The sequence below is a fragment of the Vanellus vanellus genome (genome assembly GCF_965231255.1).
Source record: "Vanellus vanellus genome assembly, chromosome: 33".
NCBI classification, from domain to species: Eukaryota; Metazoa; Chordata; class Aves; order Charadriiformes; family Charadriidae; genus Vanellus; species Vanellus vanellus.
The window spans coordinates 65,187-83,243 of record NC_138938.1 but is presented as its reverse complement, the minus strand read 5'-3'; the positions used below and the strand labels follow the sequence as shown (position 1 = coordinate 83,243).

General features: G+C 66.0%; 2 protein-coding genes across 2 annotated transcripts in view; one reads left to right on the top strand and one right to left on the bottom strand.

The window, feature by feature from the left end:
• Positions 1-14,765, top strand: part of PC (pyruvate carboxylase) — a gene marked incomplete at its 5' end in the record, with an annotated part of 32,141 nt that extends 17,376 nt beyond the window's left edge. Inside the window, 8 exons of the mRNA XM_082496930.1 lie at positions 325-481; positions 2,191-2,431; positions 2,874-3,123; positions 3,847-4,091; positions 5,122-5,301; positions 6,774-7,022; positions 11,537-11,677; positions 13,380-14,765. Of these exons, the coding sequence (XP_082353056.1) occupies positions 325-481; positions 2,191-2,431; positions 2,874-3,123; positions 3,847-4,091; positions 5,122-5,301; positions 6,774-7,022; positions 11,537-11,677; positions 13,380-13,628 (1,712 nt within the window). The 3' untranslated portion in view covers positions 13,629-14,765. The remainder of the gene's footprint in view (positions 1-324; positions 482-2,190; positions 2,432-2,873; positions 3,124-3,846; positions 4,092-5,121; positions 5,302-6,773; positions 7,023-11,536; positions 11,678-13,379) is intronic.
• A 1,860-nt stretch (positions 14,766-16,625) lies between these two features.
• LOC309682825 (putative transcription factor Ovo-like 1) lies at positions 16,626-17,853 on the bottom strand (the record flags this gene model as incomplete). The annotated part of the gene is made up of 2 exons (XM_082496915.1): positions 17,724-17,853; positions 16,626-16,927 (listed from the first exon to the last, which is right to left on the bottom strand). The coding sequence occupies exons 1-2, from the start codon at positions 17,836-17,838 to the stop codon at positions 16,626-16,628; spliced, it is 417 nt and encodes a 138-aa protein (XP_082353041.1). The 5' UTR covers positions 17,839-17,853.
• Positions 17,854-18,057: the final 204 nt, after the last annotated feature.

The window sequence follows — 18,057 nt, the reverse complement described above, 5'->3', positions numbered from 1 at the left end:
GGGGCTTCACCTAATGGGTGGGCGTGGCCACACGGAGGGGCGGGGGTTGCTGGGGCTTACCCTGGTGGGGCTTCAGCGGTGGGAGGTGCCCGGGGGCGGAGCTTTATGGAATGGGCGTGGTATATCAGGGCGTGGCTTAGAAGGGCAGAGCATATGGGGCATGGCTTTAAAGGGGGCGTGGCTTAAATGGGGGGCACTAAGTCCTGAGGCAGAGATGGGCTGTGGAAGGGTTGTGCAGGGGGGGGGGGGGGCTTGTCCTTTGGGGGCGTGGCTTGCACGGGGCAGGGGCGGGGCTTGCACACGAGGATGGGGCGTGTCCGGCAGGCGCCACCTTCGACGTGGCCATGCGGTTTCTGCACGAGTGCCCCTGGGAGCGGCTGCGGGAGCTGCGGCGTCTGGTGCCCAACATCCCCTTCCAGATGCTGCTGCGCGGCGCCAACGCCGTGGGCTACACCAACTACCCCGACAACGTCATCTACCGGTCAGGGAGGGGGACATGGGGACACTGCGGGGGGGGGACATGGGGGGCATGGGGACATGGGGGGGGCGTGGGTGCATGGGGGAGCGAGGGGGGTATGGGGAGATTGGGGGGATGGGGGAGTGTGGGGGGACGTGGGGAGATAGGGGGGGATGTGGGGGTGTGGGGGGACGTGGGGGGATGGGGGGGTGTGGGGGGACGTGGGGAGATCGGGGGGATGTGGAGGGACGTGAGGACATTGAGGGGATGTGGGGAGATCAGGGGGATGTGGGGGGGTGAGGGGACATGGGGACATGGAGGGATGAGGGGACAGGGGACATGGGAGGACGTGGGGGGACGTGGTGGGATGAGAGGACAGGGGACATGGGAGGACACGGAGGGATTGGGTGGGATGAGGGGACATGGGGACATGGGAGGACATGGAGAGATATGGTGGGACGGGGGGACATAGGGACACGGGAGCACACAGAGGGATGTGATGGGATGAGGGGACATGGGGACATGAAGGACACAGAGAGATTTGGTGGGATGAGGGAACATGGGGATGCAAAGGACACGGGAGGACACGGAGAGATAGAGTGGGACGAGGGGACATAGGGACACGGGAGCACACAGAGGGATATGGTGGGATGAGGGGACATGGGGACATGAAGGACACGGGAGGACACGGAGGGATATGGTGAGACAAGGGGATATGGGGACATGAAGGACATGGGAGGACACGGAGGGATATGGTGGGACGGGGGCACCCGAAGCTGTGGCGGATGACGGAGGGCCGAAAGCCATGAGAACATGGCGGGTCGTGAAGGCCTGAGGTGACGTGGGGAGTTCTGGGGCCCCGAGTAGGCCCTGAGGAGGCCCTGAGTAGACCATGAGTAGGCCCTGAGTAGGCCATGAGTAGGCCCTGAGGAGGCCCTGAATAGGCCCTGAGGAGGCCATGAGTAGGCCCTGAGGAGGCCTCGAGGAGGCCCTGAGTAGACCACGAGTAGGCCCTGAGGAGGCCTCGAGGAGGCCCTGAGTAGACCATGAGGAGGCCCTGAGGAAACCATGAGTAGGCCCTGAGAAGGCCCTGAGGAGGCCCTGAATAGACCATGAGTAGGCCCTGAGAAAGCCCTGAGGAGGCCCTGAGTAGACCATGAGTAGGCCATGAGTAGGCCTCGAGGAGGCCCTGAATAGGCCCTGAGGAGGCCATGAGTAGGGCCTGAGGAGGCCTCGAGGAGGCCCTGAGTAGGCCCTGAGGAGGCCCTGAGTAGACCATGAGTAGGCCATGAGTAGGCCTCGAGGAGGCCCTGAGTAGGGCCGGAGGAGGCCTCGAGGAGGCCCTGAGTAGACCATGAGGAGGCCATGAGTAGGCCTCGAGGAGGCCATGAGTAGGCCCTGAGGAGGCCTCAAGGAGGCCCTGAGTAGACCATGAGTAGGCCCTGAGGAAACCATGAGTAGGCCCTGAGAAGGCCCTGAGGAGGCCCTGAGTAGACCATGAGTAGGCCCTGAGTAGGCCATGAGTAGGCCTCGAGGAGGCCCTGAATAGGCCCTGAGGAGGCCATGAGTAGGCCCTGAGGAGGCCCTGAGGAAACCATGAGTAGGCCCTGAGAAGGCCCTGAGGAGGCCATGAGTAGGCCCTGAGAAGGCCATGAGGAGGCCCCGAGGAGGCCATGAGGAGGCCCTGAGGAGGCCATGGCTCCCCGTAACCCCCTTCCTTCCTCCTCCCCCAGCTTCTGCGAGGTGGCAGTGGCCAACGGGATGGACATTTTCCGCGTTTTCGACGCCCTCAACTATCTGCCCAACCTGGTGCTGGGGGTGGAGGCGGCGGGCCGGGCCGGGGCGGTGGTGGAGGCCGCCCTGTCCTACACGGGGGACGTGGCCGACCCCTCCCGCACCAAATACAGCCTCGACTACTATTTGGCTTTGGCCCGCGAGCTGGTGGCCGCCGGCACCCACATCCTCTGCATCAAGGTTTGGGAAAGGGCGGTGGTGGGGGGGGGACATGTTGGGAGGAGGGGATTTGGGGGGTATTGGGGGGGAATGTGGGGCTGGGAAGGGGGATTTGGGGGTCTTGGGGGGGTTGGGAGGGGGATTTGGGGTGCATGGGAGGGGATTTGGGGGTCCTGGGGAGGTTGGGAGGGGGGATGAGGGAGGCTGGGGGGGGTTGGGAGGGCGGATTTGGGGGTCTTGGGTGGGTGGGGGAATTTGGGGGTTGGGGGGTGTGGGGTGGGATGGGGGGTCTTGGGGAGGGGGGGGAGGATTTGGGGGTCCTGGAGGAGGGAGGACCAGGAGGTGGCTTTGAGGTGTCCCCCACTCTCCCAAGACCCAGTGGGGCATCTCCTGGGGGGGAAGTTGGAGAAGGTGGGGGGTCCCCATGACCCCCTGTGACTCCCTTGTCCCCCCACCCCCCCAGGACATGGCGGGACTGCTGACGCCGGCAGCCGCCCGGTTGTTGGTGGGCGCTCTACGGGAGCAGTTCCCGGACGTACCGCTCCACGTCCACACCCACGACACCGCCGGCGCCGGGGTGGCCTCCATGTTGGCTGCCGCCAACGCCGGAGCCGACGTGGTGGACGTGGCGGTGGACGCCATGTCCGGTATGACATCCCAACCCAGCATGGGCGCCCTGGTGGCCTGCGCCCGCGGGACCCCCCTGGACACGGGTAAGGACATCTGCCGTGGAGGTCTTGGAGGTGGGGAGGTGGTGATGGAGGTGGGGATGTGGTTATGGAGGTGGGGACGTGGTTATGGAGGTGCCACCATGAGCAGAGAGATGGTAACATGGTGATGGAGGTGGTGATGTGGTCATGGAGGTGGGGACGTGGTTATGGAGGTGCCACCATGGTCATGGAGATGGTTACATGGTCGTGGAGGTGGTGACATGGTTATGGAGATGGTGACTTGGTTACGGAGGTGGCACCATGGTCATGGAGGTGCTGCCATGATCAGAGAGAGGGTGACATGGTTGTGGAGGTGGTAATGCGGTCATGGAGGTGGTGAATTGGTCATGGAGATGGTGACATGTTTGTGGAGATGGTGACGTGGTCATGGAGGTGGCACCATGGCCACAGTGATGCCACCATGGTCATGGAGATGCCACCACAGCCATGTTGAAGGCCCCATGGCCATGATGATGCCACCGTGGTCACAAAGATGCCACCACAGCCATGTTGAAGGCCCCATGGCCTTGGTGATGCCACCATGGTCATGGAGATGCCACCATGGCCGAGTTGATGGCCCCATGACCATGGTGATGCCACCTCAATCATGACATTATCCCCGACCCATGGTGGCCCTCAACCCCGGTGACCCCCAACCCGTGGCCACCCTTCCTATCGGCATCCCCAGGGCGCGGTGTCCCCATGTCACCCGTGCCCACCCCGTAGGCATCGCGCTGGAGCGGGTGTTCGAGTACAGCGAGTACTGGGAGGCGGCGCGGGGACTCTACGCCGCCTTCGACTGTACGGCCACCATGAAGTCGGGCAACGCGGACGTCTACGAGAACGAGATCCCGGGGGGACAATACACCAACCTCCACTTCCAGGCCCACGCTATGGGGCTGGGCCACAAGTTCAAGGAGGTCAAGAAAGCCTACGCTGAAGCCAACAAGATCTTGGGGGACCTCATTAAGGTGGGGCTTGGGGGTGGGAAGGGGTTGGGTTGGGGGTGGTCTTCGTGGGGTGGGCTCTGTGGGGTGGGCGGTGTCCATGGGGTGGCTCTATGGGGGAGGTGGTCTCCATGGGGTGGTGTCGATGGAGGTGGTGTCTGTGGTATAGGTGGTCTCCATGGGGTGGGTGGTCTTCGTGGGGTGGTCGCTGTGGGGTGGGTGGTGTCCATGGGGTGATGTTGATGGAGGTGGTTTCTGTGGTATAGGTGTTCTCTAGGGGGCAGATGGTCTCCATAGGATGTTCTCCATGGGGTAAATGGTGTCCATGGGTTGGTTGGTCTCCATAGAATGTTATCCATGGAGTAGATGTTCTCCAGGGAGTAGATGGTCTCCATGGGGTGGGTGATCTCCATAGGATGTTCTCCAGGGGGTAGATGGTCTCCGTAGGATGTTCTCCAGGGAGTAGATGGTCTGCATAGGATGTTCTCCAGGGGGTAGATGGTCTCCGTAGGATGTTCTCCAGGGAGTAGATGGTCTGCATAGGATGTTCTCCAGGGGGTAGATGGTCTGCATAGGATGTTCTCCATGGAGTAGATGTTCTCCAGGGAGTAGATGGTCTCCATGGGGTGGGTGATCTCCATAGGATGTTCTCCAGGGGGTAGATGGTCTCCATATGATGTTCTCAGGGGGTAGATGGTCTCCGTAGGATGTTCTCCAGGGGGTAGATGTTCTCCATAGGATGGTCTCCAGGGGGTAGATGGTCTCTATAGGATGTTCTCCAGGGGGTAGATGTTCTCCAGGAGGGAGATGGTCTCCATAGGATGGTCTCCAGGGGGTAGATAGTCTCCAGGGGGTAGATGGTCTCCATAGGATGTTCTCCAGGGGGTAGATGGTCTCCATAGGATGTTCTCCAGGGGGCGGTTGCTCCATGGGGCGAGCTTCTCCCCCCGCCTCCGAAAGCTCCCTCCGGGAGCAGCCTGGCGGGGCGACACCTCGAGGTGACAGCCGGAGGTGACGCCCCGGTGGGGGGGGGTTGTGCCGTTGGCGGGTGCAGGTGACGCCCTCCTCGAAGGTGGTGGGGGACCTGGCGCAGTTCATGGTGCAGAACGGGCTCTCGCGGGAGGAGGTGGAGGCGCGGGCGGATGAGCTCTCCTTCCCCCTCTCCGTCGTGGAGTTTCTCCAGGGCCACATCGGCACCCCCCCGGGGGGCTTCCCCGAGCCCTTCCGCTCCCGGGTGAGTACTGGGAGGGGACTGGGAGGCACTGGGAGGCACTGGGAAGGGACGGGAGGGGACTGGGAGGTGCTGGAAAGGGACTGGGAGGCGCTGGGAGGGGACTGGGAGGCACTGGGAAGGGACTGGAGGGGACTGGGAGGTGCTGGAAAGGGACTGGGAGGCGCTGGGAGAGGACTGGGAGGAACTGGGAAGGGACTGGAGGGGACTGGGAGGTGCTGGAAAGGGACTGGGAGGCGCTGGGAGAGGACTGGGAGGAACTGGGAAGGGACTGGAGGGGACTGGGAGGTGCTAAGAAGAGACTGGGAGGCACTGGGAAGGGACTGGAGGGGGATGGGAGGTGCTGGAAAGGGACTGGGAGGCGCTGGGAGGGGACTGGGAGGCACTGGGAAGGGACTGGAGGGGACTGGGAGGTGCTGGAAAGGGACTGGGAGGCGCTGGGAGAGGACTGGGAGGAACTGGGAAGGGACTGGAGGGGACTGGGAGGTGCTAAGAAGAGACTGGGAGGCACTGGGAAGGGACTGGAGGGGGATGGGAGGTGCTGGAAAGGGACTGGGAGGCGCTGGGAGGGGACTGGGAGGCACTGGGAAGGGACTGGAGGGGACTGGGAGGTGCTGGAAAGGGACTGGGAGGCGCTGGGAGAGGACTGGGAGGAACTGGGAAGGGACTGGAGGGGACTGGGAGGCGCTGGGAGGGGACTGGGAGGCACTGGGAAGGGACTGGAGGGGGATGGGAGGTGCTAAGAAGGGACTGGGAGGCACTGGGAAGGGACTGGAGGGGGATGGGAGGGGACTGGGAGGCACTGGGAGGAGATGGAAGGGGCTGGAGTAGACTGGGAGGCACTGGAAAGGGACTGGGAGGCACTGGGAGGAAGTGGAAGGGAGTGGGAGGCACTGGGAGGGTTTACCGGAGGCTGTTGCCATGGCAGCCGACCCTAGCAACGGGTCCTAATGTTGGTTGCCATGGCACTGGTCCCTAGCAACGAGTCCAAATGATGGTTGCCATGCACTCCACCCTAGCAATGGGTCCTAATGATGGTTGCCATGGCACCCCACCCTAGCAACGGGTCCCTATGTCTGGTTGCCATGGCACCGGTCCCTAGCAACGGGTCCTAATGATGGTTGCCACGGCACCCCACCCTAGCAACGGGTCCCTATGTCTGGTTGCCATGGCACTGGTCCCTAGCAATGGGTCCTAATGATGGTTGCCATGGCACCAGCCCCTAGCAACGGGTCCCTATGTCTGGTTGCCATGGCACTGGTCCCTAGCAACGGGTCCTAATGATGGTTGCCACGGCACCAGCCCCTAGCAACGAGCCTCCCCCCCCCCCCCCCCCCTTGGCAACGGCTCCCTAGCAACGCCCCCAGGGCCGGATGCTGCGGTGTCCCGTCCCCCCTCCCCTCCATCATTGGTTACCATGGCATCCCCCCCCCACCACCACGGTTGCCATGGCAACGCCCTCCCTCTCCCTCCAGGTCCTGAAGGACCTGCCCCGCGTGGAGGGGCGGCCGGGGGCGTCGCTGCCCCCGCTGGATTTCGAGGCGCTGGGGCGGGAGTTGGGGGCGCGGCACGGGGCCCCCCCCACCCCCGAGGAGCTGCTCTCCGCCGCCCTCTACCCCAAAGTCTACGACGACTTCCGCACCTTCGCCTCCACCTTCGGCCCCGTCTCCTGCCTGGGCACCCGCCTCTTCCTCGAGGGACCCGCCATCGCCGAGGAGTTTGAGGTGGGGGCGGCTTGCGGGAGGCGCCGGGGGGCACTGGGAGGGGACTGGGGGGAACTGGCAGGCGCTGGGAGGAGATTGGAAGGGACTGGGAGGCACTGGGAGGCGCTGGGATGAGACTGGAGGGCACTGGGAGGCACTGGGAAGGGACTGGAGGGCACTGGGAGGCACTGGGGGGCACTGGGAGGGCACTGGGAGGGCACTGGGGGGAACTGGCAGGCGCTGGGAGGAGATTGGAAGGGACTGGGAGGCACTGGGAGGCGCTGGGATGAGACTGGAGGGCACTGGGAGGCGCTGGGAAGGGACTGGAGGGCACTGGGAGGCACTGGGAGGCACTGGGGGGCACTGGGAGGGCACTGAGAGGGGACTGGGGGGAACTGGCAGGCGCTGGGAGGAGATTGGAAGGGACTGGGAGGCACTGGGAGGCGCTGGGATGAGACTGGAGGGCACTGGGAGGCGCTGGGAAGGGACTGGAGGGCACTGGGAGGCACTGGGAGGGCACTGGGAGGGGACTGGGGGGAACTGGCAGGCACTGGGAGGAGATTGGAAGGGACTGGGAGGCACTGGGAGGCGCTGGGATGAGACTGGAGGGCACTGGGAGGCACTGGGAAGAGACTGGAGGGCACTGGGCGGTACTAGGATGAGACTGGAGGGCACTGGGAGGCACTGGGAGGCACTGGGGGGCACTGGGAGGGCACTGGGAGGGCACTGGGGGGAACTGGCAGGTGCTGGGAGGAGATTGGAAGGGACTGGGAGGCGCTGGGATGAGACTGGAGGGCATTGGGAGGCACTGGGAAGAGACTGGAGGGCACTGGGCGGTACTAGGATGAGACTGGAGGGCACTGGGAGGCACTGGGGGGCACTGGGGGGCACTGGGAGGGCACTGGGAGGGCACTGGGGGGAACTGGCAGGTGCTGGGAGGAGATTGGAAGGGACTGGGAGGCGCTGGGATGAGACAGGAGGGCACTGGGAGGCACTGGGAAGAGACTGGAGGGCACTGGGCGGTACTAGGATGAGACTGGAGGGCACTGGGAGGCACTGGGAGGCACTGGGGGGCACTGGGAGGGCACTGAGAGGGGACTGGGGGGAACTGGCAGGCGCTGGGAGGAGATTGGAAGGGACTGGGAGGAACTGGGAGGCGCTGGGATGAGACTGGAGGGCACTGGGAGGCACTGGGAAGGGACTGGAGGGCACTGGGAGGCACTGGGGGGCACTGGGAGGGCACTGAGAGGGGACTGGGGGGAACTGGCAGGCGCTGGGAGGAGATTGGAAGGGACTGGGAGGCACTGGGAGGTGCTGGGATGAGACTGGAGGGCACTGGGAGGCACTGGGAAGGGACTGGAGGGCACTGGGAGGCACTGGGGGGCACTGGGAGGGCACTGAGAGGGGACTGGGGGGAACTGGCAGGCGCTGGGAGGAGATTGGAAGGGACTGGGAGGCACTGGGAGGCGCTGGGATGAGACTGGAGGGCACTGGGAGGCGCTGGGAAGGGACTGGAGGGCACTGGGAGGCACTGGGGGGCACTGGGAGGGCACTGAGAGGGGACTGGGGGGAACTGGCAGGCGCTGGGAGGAGATTGGAAGGGACTGGGAGGCACTGGGAGGCGCTGGGATGAGACTGGAGGGCACTGGGAGGCGCTGGGAAGGGACTGGAGGGCACTGGGAGGCACTGGGGGGCACTGGGAGGGCACTGAGAGGGGACTGGGGGGAACTGGCAGGCGCTGGGAGGAGATTGGAAGGGACTGGGAGGCACTGGGAGGCGCTGGGATGAGACTGGAGGGCACTGGGAGGCGCTGGGAAGGGACTGGAGGGCACTGGGAGGGCACTGGGAGGGCACTGGGGGGAACTGGCAGGCGCTGGGAGGAGATTGGAAGGGACTGGGAGGCACTGGGAGGCGCTGGGATGAGACTGGAGGGCACTGGGAGGCGCTGGGAAGGGACTGGAGGGCACTGGGAGGCACTGGGGGGCACTGGGAGGGCACTGAGAGGGGACTGGGGGGAACTGGGAGCCACTGGGAGGAGATTGGAAGGGACTGGGAGGCACTGGGAGGCGCTGGGATGAGACTGGAGGGCACTGGGAGGCACTGGGAAGAGACTGGAGGGCACTGGGCGGTACTAGGATGAGACTGGAGGGCACTGGGAGGCACTGGGAGGCACTGGGGGGCACTGGGAGGGCACTGGGAGGGCACTGGGGGGAACTGGCAGGCGCTGGGAGGAGATTGGAAGGGACTGGGAGGCACTGGGAGGCGCTGGGATGAGACTGGAGGGCACTGGGAGGCGCTGGGAAGGGACTGGAGGGCACTGGGAGGCACTGGGGGGCACTGGGAGGGCACTGAGAGGGGACTGGGGGGAACTGGCAGGTGCTGGGAGGAGATTGGAAGGGACTGGGAGTCACTGGGAGGCGCTGGGATGAGACTGGAGGGCACTGGGAGGCGCTGGGAAGGGACTGGAGGGCACTGGGAGGCACTGGGGGGCACTGGGAGGGCACTGAGAGGGGACTGGGGGGAACTGGCAGGCACTGGGAGGAGATTGGAAGGGACTGGGAGGCACTGGGAGGCGCTGGGATGAGACTGGAGGGCACTGGGAGGCACTGGGAAGAGACTGGAGGGCACTGGGCGGTACTAGGATGAGACTGGAGGGCACTGGGAGGCACTGGGAGGCACTGGGGGGCACTGGGAGGGCACTGGGAGGGCACTGGGGGGAACTGGCAGGTGCTGGGAGGAGACTGGAAGGGACTGGGAGGCACTGGGAGGTGCTGGGAAGAGACTGGAGGGCACTGGGCGGTACTAGGATGAGACTGGAGGGCACTGGGAGGCACTGGGAGGCACTGGGGGGCACTGGGAGGGCACTGGGAGGGCACTGGGGGGAACTGGCAGGTGCTGGGAGGAGATTGGAAGGGACTGGGAGGCACTGGGAGGCGCTGGGATGAGACTGGAGGGCACTGGGAGGCGCTGGGAGGGGACTGGAGGGCACTGGGAGGTACTAGGATGAGACTGGAGGGCACTGGGAGGCACTGGGAGGCACTGGGAGGAGATTGGAAGGGACTGGGAGGCACTGGGAGGCGCTGGGATGAGACTGGAGGGCACTGGGATGCGCTGGGAGGGGACTGGAGGTCACTGGGGGGCACTGGGAGGGGACTGGAGGGCACTGGGATGAGACTGGGGGGCACTGGGAGGGGAATGGAGAGCACTGGGAGCCACTGGGATGAGATTGGAGGGCACTGGGAAGCACTGGGAGGCACCGGGATGAGACTGGAGGGCACTGGGGGGCACTGGGTGGGGACTGGAGTGCACTGGGAGGCACTGGGAGGCACTGGGATGAGACTGGAGGGCACTGGAGGGCACTAGAAGGGGACTGGGGGGCACTGGGAGGGGACTGGGGGGCACTGGGAGGGGAATGGAGAGCACTGGGAGGCACTGGGAAGAGATTGGAGGGCACTGGGAGGTGCTTGGAAGAGATTGGAAGGGACTGGGAGGCACTGGGAGGAGACTGGAGGGCACTGGGAGGCACTGGGGGGCACTGGGAGGGCACTGGGAGGGGACTGGAGGGCACTGGGAAGGCACAAGGTCCCCTTGCACACCCTTGTGCACAGCCGTGACCCCTCGCACGCCCCTCGCACGCCCGGCCCCGCTCCCACACAGCCGGCACCCCTCCCCCCCCCGTCCTCGCACGCCCCTCGCACGCCCACACCTTTGCACACTCACCCCCTCGCACGCCCCTCGCACACCCACGTCCTCCCACACCCTCACACACTCCCAGCCCCCCTCCCCCCCACTCAGGCCCCCTCCCACCCCCGTCCTCGCTCGCCCACCCCCTTGCACACCCACCTCCTTGCACACCTCTTGCACACCCACCCCCTCGCACACCTTTGCACACCCCTGGGTCCCCTCGCACACCCTCACACACTCCCAGCCCCCCTCCCCCCCACTCAAGCCCCCTCCCACCCCCACCTCTCGCACGCCCACCCCCTCGCACACCCCCAGACCCCCCCCGGCCTTGCACGCCCACCCCCTTGCACGCCCACCCCCTTGCACACCTGTCACACACTCCTAGGTCCCCTCACACACTCCCAGCCCCCCTCCCCCCCACTCAAGCCCCCTCCCACCCCCACCTCTTGCACGCCCACCCCCTCGCACACCCCCCCCCCGGCCTCGCACGCCCACCCCCTTGCACACCCACGTCCTTGCACACCCCTCACACACCCCCACACACTCCCAGCCCCCCTCCCCCGCACTCAAGCCCCCTCCCACCCCCACCTCTCACACGCCCACCCCCTCGCACACCCCCACACCCCCGCGGCCTTGCACACCCCCTTGCACGCCCACCCCTTGCACACCCACCCCCTTGCACACCTGTCACACACTCCTAGGTCCCCTCACACACTCCCAGCCCCCCTCTCCTGCACTCAAGACCCCTCCCACCCCCACCTTTCGCACTCCCACCCCCTCGCACACCCCCACACCCCCCCCCCCGGCCTTGCACGCCCACCCCCTTGCACGCGCGCCCCTCGCACGCGCAGGTGGAGCTGGAGCGGGGGAAGACGCTGCACATCAAGGCGCTGGCGCTGGGGGACCTCAACGCCGCGGGGCAGCGGGAGGTTTTCTTCGAGCTCAACGGGCAACTGCGCTCCATCCTCGTGCGGGACACCCAGGCCATGAAGGTGGGGGGCCGGGGGGGGCCCGGGGGGGGGGTTTGGGGGGGCTTTGGGGGGGTTTGGGGGGGTTTTGGAGGGGTTTGGGGGGGTCTGGGGGTGATGGGGGGAGGTTGGAGCTCTGTGGGCGGCTGCGCTGCGTCCTCGTGTGGGGCTCAGGGCATGGGGGGGTCTGGGGGGATTTGGGGGGGTCTGTGGGGATTTGGGGGGGTCTGAGAGGGGGGTTGGGGGGTCTGAGGGGGTCTGAGGGGGAGTTGGGGGGATTTGGGGGGGTTTTGGGGGGGATTTGGGGGGGTTTGGGGGGGTCGGGGGGTGATGGGGGGAGGTTGGAGCTCTGTGGGTGGCTGCGCTGCGTCCTCGTGTGGGGCTCAGGGTATGGGGGGGGGTTGGGGGGATTTGGGGGGGTCTGTGGGGATTTGGGGGGGTCTGAGAGGGGGGTTGGGGGGTCTGAGGGGGTCTGAGGGGGAGTTGGGGGGATTTGGGGGGGATTTGGGGGGGTCTGAGGGGGGGTCGGGGGGTGATGGGGGGAGGTTGGAGCTCTGTGGGCGGCTGCGCTGCGTCCTCGTGTGGGGCTCAGGGCATGGGGGGGGGTTGGGGGGTTTGGGGGGGTCTGGGGAGATTTGGGGGGGTCTGGGGGGGGTTGGAGGGTCTGGGGGGGTCTTGGAGGGGGTGGGGGGATTTGGGGGGGTTTGGGGGGGTCTGAGGGGGGGTCGGGGGTGATGGGGGGACACAGGGGGGGTCTGGGGGCCATGGGGAGGGGTCCTGGGGGACACTGGGGGGTCTTGAGGGATACTGGGGGGTGTTGGGGGAAACTGGGGGGGTCTCAGGGAACACTGGGGGGTCTTAGGGGACACTGGGGGGTCCTGGGGGACATGGGGGGGTCTTGGGGGACACTGGGGGGGTCTCAGGGGACACTGGGGGGTCTGGGGGACACTGGGGGGGTGTTGGGGGACACGGGAGGGTCTCAGGGGATACTGGGGGGTCTTAGGGGGCACTGGGGGGGTGTTGGGGGACACTGGGGGTCCTGGGGGACACTGGGGGGTCTGGTGGACACTGGGGTGTCTCAGGGGACACTGGGGGGTCCTGGGGGACACGGGGGGGTGTCTCAGGTGATACTGGGGGGTCTGGTGGACACTGGGGGGTCTCAGGGGACACTGGGGGGTCTGGGGGACACTGGGGGGGTGTTGGGGGACACTGGGGGGTTCTGGGGGACACGGGGGGGTCTCAGGAGACAATGGGGGGTCTCAGAGGACACTGGGGGGTCTCAGGGTAAACTGGGGGGTCTGGGGGACACTGGGGGGTCTGGGGAACACGGGGGGGGTGTCTCAGGGGATACTGGGGGGTCTGGGGGACACTGGGGGGTCTGGGGGACATTGGGGGGGTGTCTCAGGGGATACTGGGGGGTCTGGGGGACACTGGGGGGTCTGGGGGACACTGGGGGGGTGTTGGGGGACACTGGGGGGTTCTGGGGGACACGGGGGGGTCTCAGGAGACAATGGGGGGTCTCAGAGGACACTGGGGGGTCTCAGGTGATACTGGGGGGTCCTGGGGGACACCGGGGAGTCTCAGGGCACACTGGGAGGGTCTGGGGGACACTGGGGGGTCTGGGGGGTACTGGGGCTTCCTGGGGGACACGGAGGAGTTCTGGGGGGGTCACACACACCCCACCCCCCCTCTCCTTTTTGTGTCCCCCCCCCCTCCCCCTTTGCAGGAGATGCACGTGCACCCCAAGGCGGCGCGGGGGGCCAAGGGGCAGGTGGGGGCCCCCATGCCGGGGGAGGTGGTGGAGGTGCGGGTGGCGGCGGGGGCGGCGGTGGCCAAAGGGGACCCCCTGTGCGTCCTCAGCGCTATGAAAATGGAGACGGTGGTGACGGCCCCCGTGAGCGGCACCGTCAGCCGCCTCCACGTCCGCCCCGGCATGAGCCTGGAGGGGGATGACCTCATCGTCGAAATCGAGTGAAAAAAGCCCCCAAATAGTCTCCCCCCCCCACCTCCCCTCCCCCCAAAAAAAAAAAAAAGAAAAAAAAAAAATGGTGCGCGGGCCCTTTAAGAGCGCCCCCCCCCCCCAACTCGCCATAGCGCCCTCTGCTGTGCCAACGCGGTACAGCGTCACTGGGGACTCCCTCTCCTTAATTAGGGGGCGGCCCTTAATTGGGGGGGGGTGTCAGGGCTTAATTAAGGGGGATCCCGCTAATTTGGGGGGGGGGGCTGTTAGGTGGGGGGCAGCCCTTAATTAGGGGGCAGCCCTTAATTGGGGGGTCCACTCCTTAATTAGGAGTCACCCCTTAATTAGGGGGCGCCTATTAATTAGGGGTCAGCCCGTAATTAGGGGGGACCCTTTAATTGGGGGGGGCAGCCCTTAATTAGGAGTCACCCCTTAATTGGGGGGGCAGCCCTTAATTGGGGTCACCCCATAATTGGGGGGGACCCTTTAATTGGGGGGGCAGCCCTTAATTAGGGGTCAGCCCTTAATTAGGGGTCACCCCTTAATTGGGGGGGCCTCGGGGCTTAATTAAGGGGATCCCCCTCTAATTGAGGGGGGTCAGCTGTTAATTGGGGGTCAGCCCTTAATTGGAGTTAGCCCTTAATTGGGGGGGGTTCCCTTAATTGCAGGGGTAGCCCTTAATTAGGTCTCACCTCTTAATTGGGGGGGGCTCAGGGCTTAATTAAGGGGGTCCCCCCTAATTGGGGGGGATCAGTTGTTAATTAGGGGTCCCCCCTTAGTTGGAGGGGCTCAGCGCTTAATTAAGGGTCCCCCCCTAATTGGGGGGGGGTCCCCCATTAATTGGGAGGGTCCTCCTAAACTGGGGGGCACAGTTAATTGGGGGACGCCCCCCTTAATTGGGGGGGTCCCCCCTTAATTGGGGGGTCCCTCTTTTCGGGAGGGGCTCCCACCCCATTTTGGGGGGGTTTCACCCCATTTTGGGGGTGGGGGGGTGCCATTTTTTTGGGGGGGGTCACCCCCACTTTTGGGGGATCCCCTGACACTTTGGGGGGGGGTCTCGGCCATCCCCCCCCCCCCTTTTTTAGCGCGGGGGGGGCAGTCCCCCCCCGTCCATTAACCCTCTCCGCGCCGCGCTGCCTTAGGGAGGTTTTTGGGGGGGGGGGGGGGGAAGGGCCGCCCCTCCCCCTCCCCCCAAGTGCCCCCCCCCCCGCATTGCTGCCAAACGCCCCTCCCCCCTCGCGGGGGGGTGGGGGGAGGGGAAGGGGGCGGAGCCTGTGACCAAAGGGGGCGGGATTGAGACTGGATGATTCGGGGGGGGGGGGGAGAAGGGGGGGGGGTGTCCTCCCCTCCCCCCCCCCCCCCCATGGGAACAAAGCTGGAGGGGGAGGGGCGAGAAGGACTCCCCCCCCTCCCCCAACCTCCCCTCCCCCCATTTCCCCCCCCCCCCACCGCGGGGGGGGGCAATAAAGACTGGACTAACTGCAGCCTCCGCCTGCGGGGGGGCTATGGGGGGTATAGGGGGCTATGGGGGGCTATGGGGCGCTATGGGGGGGTATAGGGGGCTATGGGGGGCTATAGGGGACTATGGGGGGGTATAGGGGGCTATGGGGCGTATAGGGGGCTATGGGCACCTATAGGGGCCTATGGGGGGGTATGGGGGGGTATAGGGGGCTATGGGGCATATAGGGGGCTATGGGGAGCTATGGGGGTCTATAGGGTCCTATGGGGGGCTATGGGGGACTGTGGGGGTGCTGGGGGGGTATAGGGGGTTATGGGGGGGTACAGCGGTCTATAGGGGGCTATGGGGGGTATAGGGGGCTATGGGGAGGCTATGGGGGACGGGGATGTCTATAAGGAACAGGGGGTGTCTATAGGGGATGGGGGGAGTCTATAGGGGACGGGGGGTGTCTATAGGGGACGGGGTGTCTATAGGGGAAGAGGGCTGTCTATAGGGGACAGGGGGTGTCTATAGGGGACTGGGGGAGTCTATAGAGGACAGGGGAAGCTATAGGGGACAAGGGGTGTCTATAGGGGATGGGGGGTGTCTATAGGGGACTGGGGGAGTCTATAGGGGATGGGGGGAGCCATAGGGAATGGAGGGTGTCTATAGGGGACGGGGGGATCTATGGGGACGGGGGGTGTCTATAGGGTCCGGGGCTGTCTATAGGGGGACGGGGGGTGTCTATAGGTGGACAGAGGCGTCTATAGGTGAACAGGAGCTTTATGGAGACCCCTCCCCCGCGACGCAGCACCATTGGGGGGGGGAGAAAGGAGCAGCCGGGGGGCGGGGCCAGCCCGAGGGGCGTGGTCTGTGCCCGGGGGTGGGGCCTGCCCGAGGGGCGGGGTGGGGCAAGCGGAGGGGCAGGGGCTTCACGTGGGGGCGGGGCCTGCACCAAAGGGGGCGGGGGGCAGCATCCCCAAGTGGGGGCGTGGTCTGCGGGCAAAGGGGGCGTGGTCAGAGCTTTGCAGAGGGCGGGGCTGTGGCACCGATGGGGAGGGGCGTTCTCGGAGGGGGCGTGGCCAGTGCCCCAAGCAAACCCCACGGGGAATAGGGCCCAAAAGGGGGGCGTGTCCCACGCGGGGGAGGGCGTGGCTTCCACCAAGAGAGGGCGTGGTCTCTAAGCACACCCCAAGCAGTGCTGTTGAATCCCCATAGTGGCCCTACGCCTGCCCCCTAAGTGGGCGTGTCCCTGGCATAAGGGGGCGTGGCTTGCACCCGGAGGGGGCGTGGTTTGTCCCAAGGGGGCGTGGCTTGCACCCGAGGGGGGTGTGGTCTCTAAACACACCCCAAGCAGCAGCCAGAGCTGTTTAATCCCCATAGCAGCCCTATGCCTGCCCCCTAAGTGGGCGTGTCCCTGCCCTAAGGGGGCGTGGCTAACCCCCGAGGGGGCGTGGTCTGTGAGCAGGCCCCCCCCACGGCGGTGGGCAGTGCTGTTGAATTCCCACGGTGGCCCCCCCTCCCCCCAAGTGGGTGATACCCCCCCCCCCCAAAAAAGTGGGCGTGTCTCCAGCTTAAGGGGGCGGGGCCAGGCGAGGGGCGGGGTTGGCCAGGCGGGCTGGGGGAGCGGCGGCGGCGGCTTTGCGGGCCAGTTTGGCCAGGAGGGGGCTGTGGGGGTGGCGCTGGCGGAGGTGGGCGAGGTGGGCGTCCTGGCTCTCGGCCGTCCCCCCGCACTCCTCACAGACGTAGAGTTTGGCGCGTCGCTCCTTGTAGGCGTAGCGCTGGGCCACCCCGTGGATCTTCTTCAGGTGGGATTCCAGGGAGCAGCGCTGCGTGAAGGCCTTCTCACACAGGCTGCACTTGTAGGGCCGCACGCCTTGGGGGGAGGAAGGGGGGGGGGGTTAGGGGGCAGCCTGCGTCGCCCCTGTCCTCATCTGAGGCCCTGTCCCCAGCCCTGTCCTCGGTACCATCACCATCCCCATCCCATCCCATCCCATCCCCATCCCATCCCATCCCATCCCATCCCATCCCATCCCATCCCCATCCCCATCCCATCCCATCCCATCCCATCCCATCCCCATCCCCATCCCATCCCCATCCCATCCCCATCCCCATCCCATCCCATCCCCATCCCCATCCCCATCCCCATCCCATCCCATCCCATCCCCATCCCCATCCCATCCCCATCCCCATCCCATCCCCATCCCCATCCCCATCCCCATCCCCATCCCATCCCCATCCCCATCCCATCCCATCCCCATCCCCATCCCCATCCCATCCCCATCCCCATCCCCATCCATCCCATCCCCATCCCATCCCCATCCCCATCCCCATCCCCATCCCCATCCCCATCCCCATCCCCATCCCCATCCCACCCCCATCCCATCCCCATCCCCATCCCCATCCCCATCCCCATCCCACCCCCATCCCATCCCCATCCCCATCCCCATCCCCATCCCCATCCCCATCCCCATCCCCATCCCCATCCCACCCCCATCCCATCCCCATCCCCATCCCCATCCCCATCCCCATCCCCATCCCCATCCCCATCCCCATCCCATCCCACCCCCATCCCATCCCCATCCCCATCCCCATCCCCATCCCATCCCCATCCCCATCCCCATCCCCATCCCATCCCCCTCCCAGTTCCCCCCAGTTCCCCCCAGTCCCACCAGTGTGGGTGCGGACGTGTCTCTTGAGGTCGAAGGTGTCGTTGAAGCCCTTCCCGCAGTAGGGACAGAGGTGACGTTTCACTTCGCTGTGACACTTCAGGTGACGGTTCAGCATCCGCTGGAACCCGAAACTCTTCTGGCAGACGGGACAGGAGAAGAGTTCCGTCCCCCCCGGGACCCCCCCGGGGACGGAGACCCCCACCGGGACCCCCCCGGGGATGGGGATTCCTGGGGGGATGGGGGCACCCATAGGGCCCGATGGTACCTGTCAAGAGATGGGGAGGGAGGGGTTAATTTGGGGACATCCCTCCCCCCCCTCCTCCCGGTCATGGGG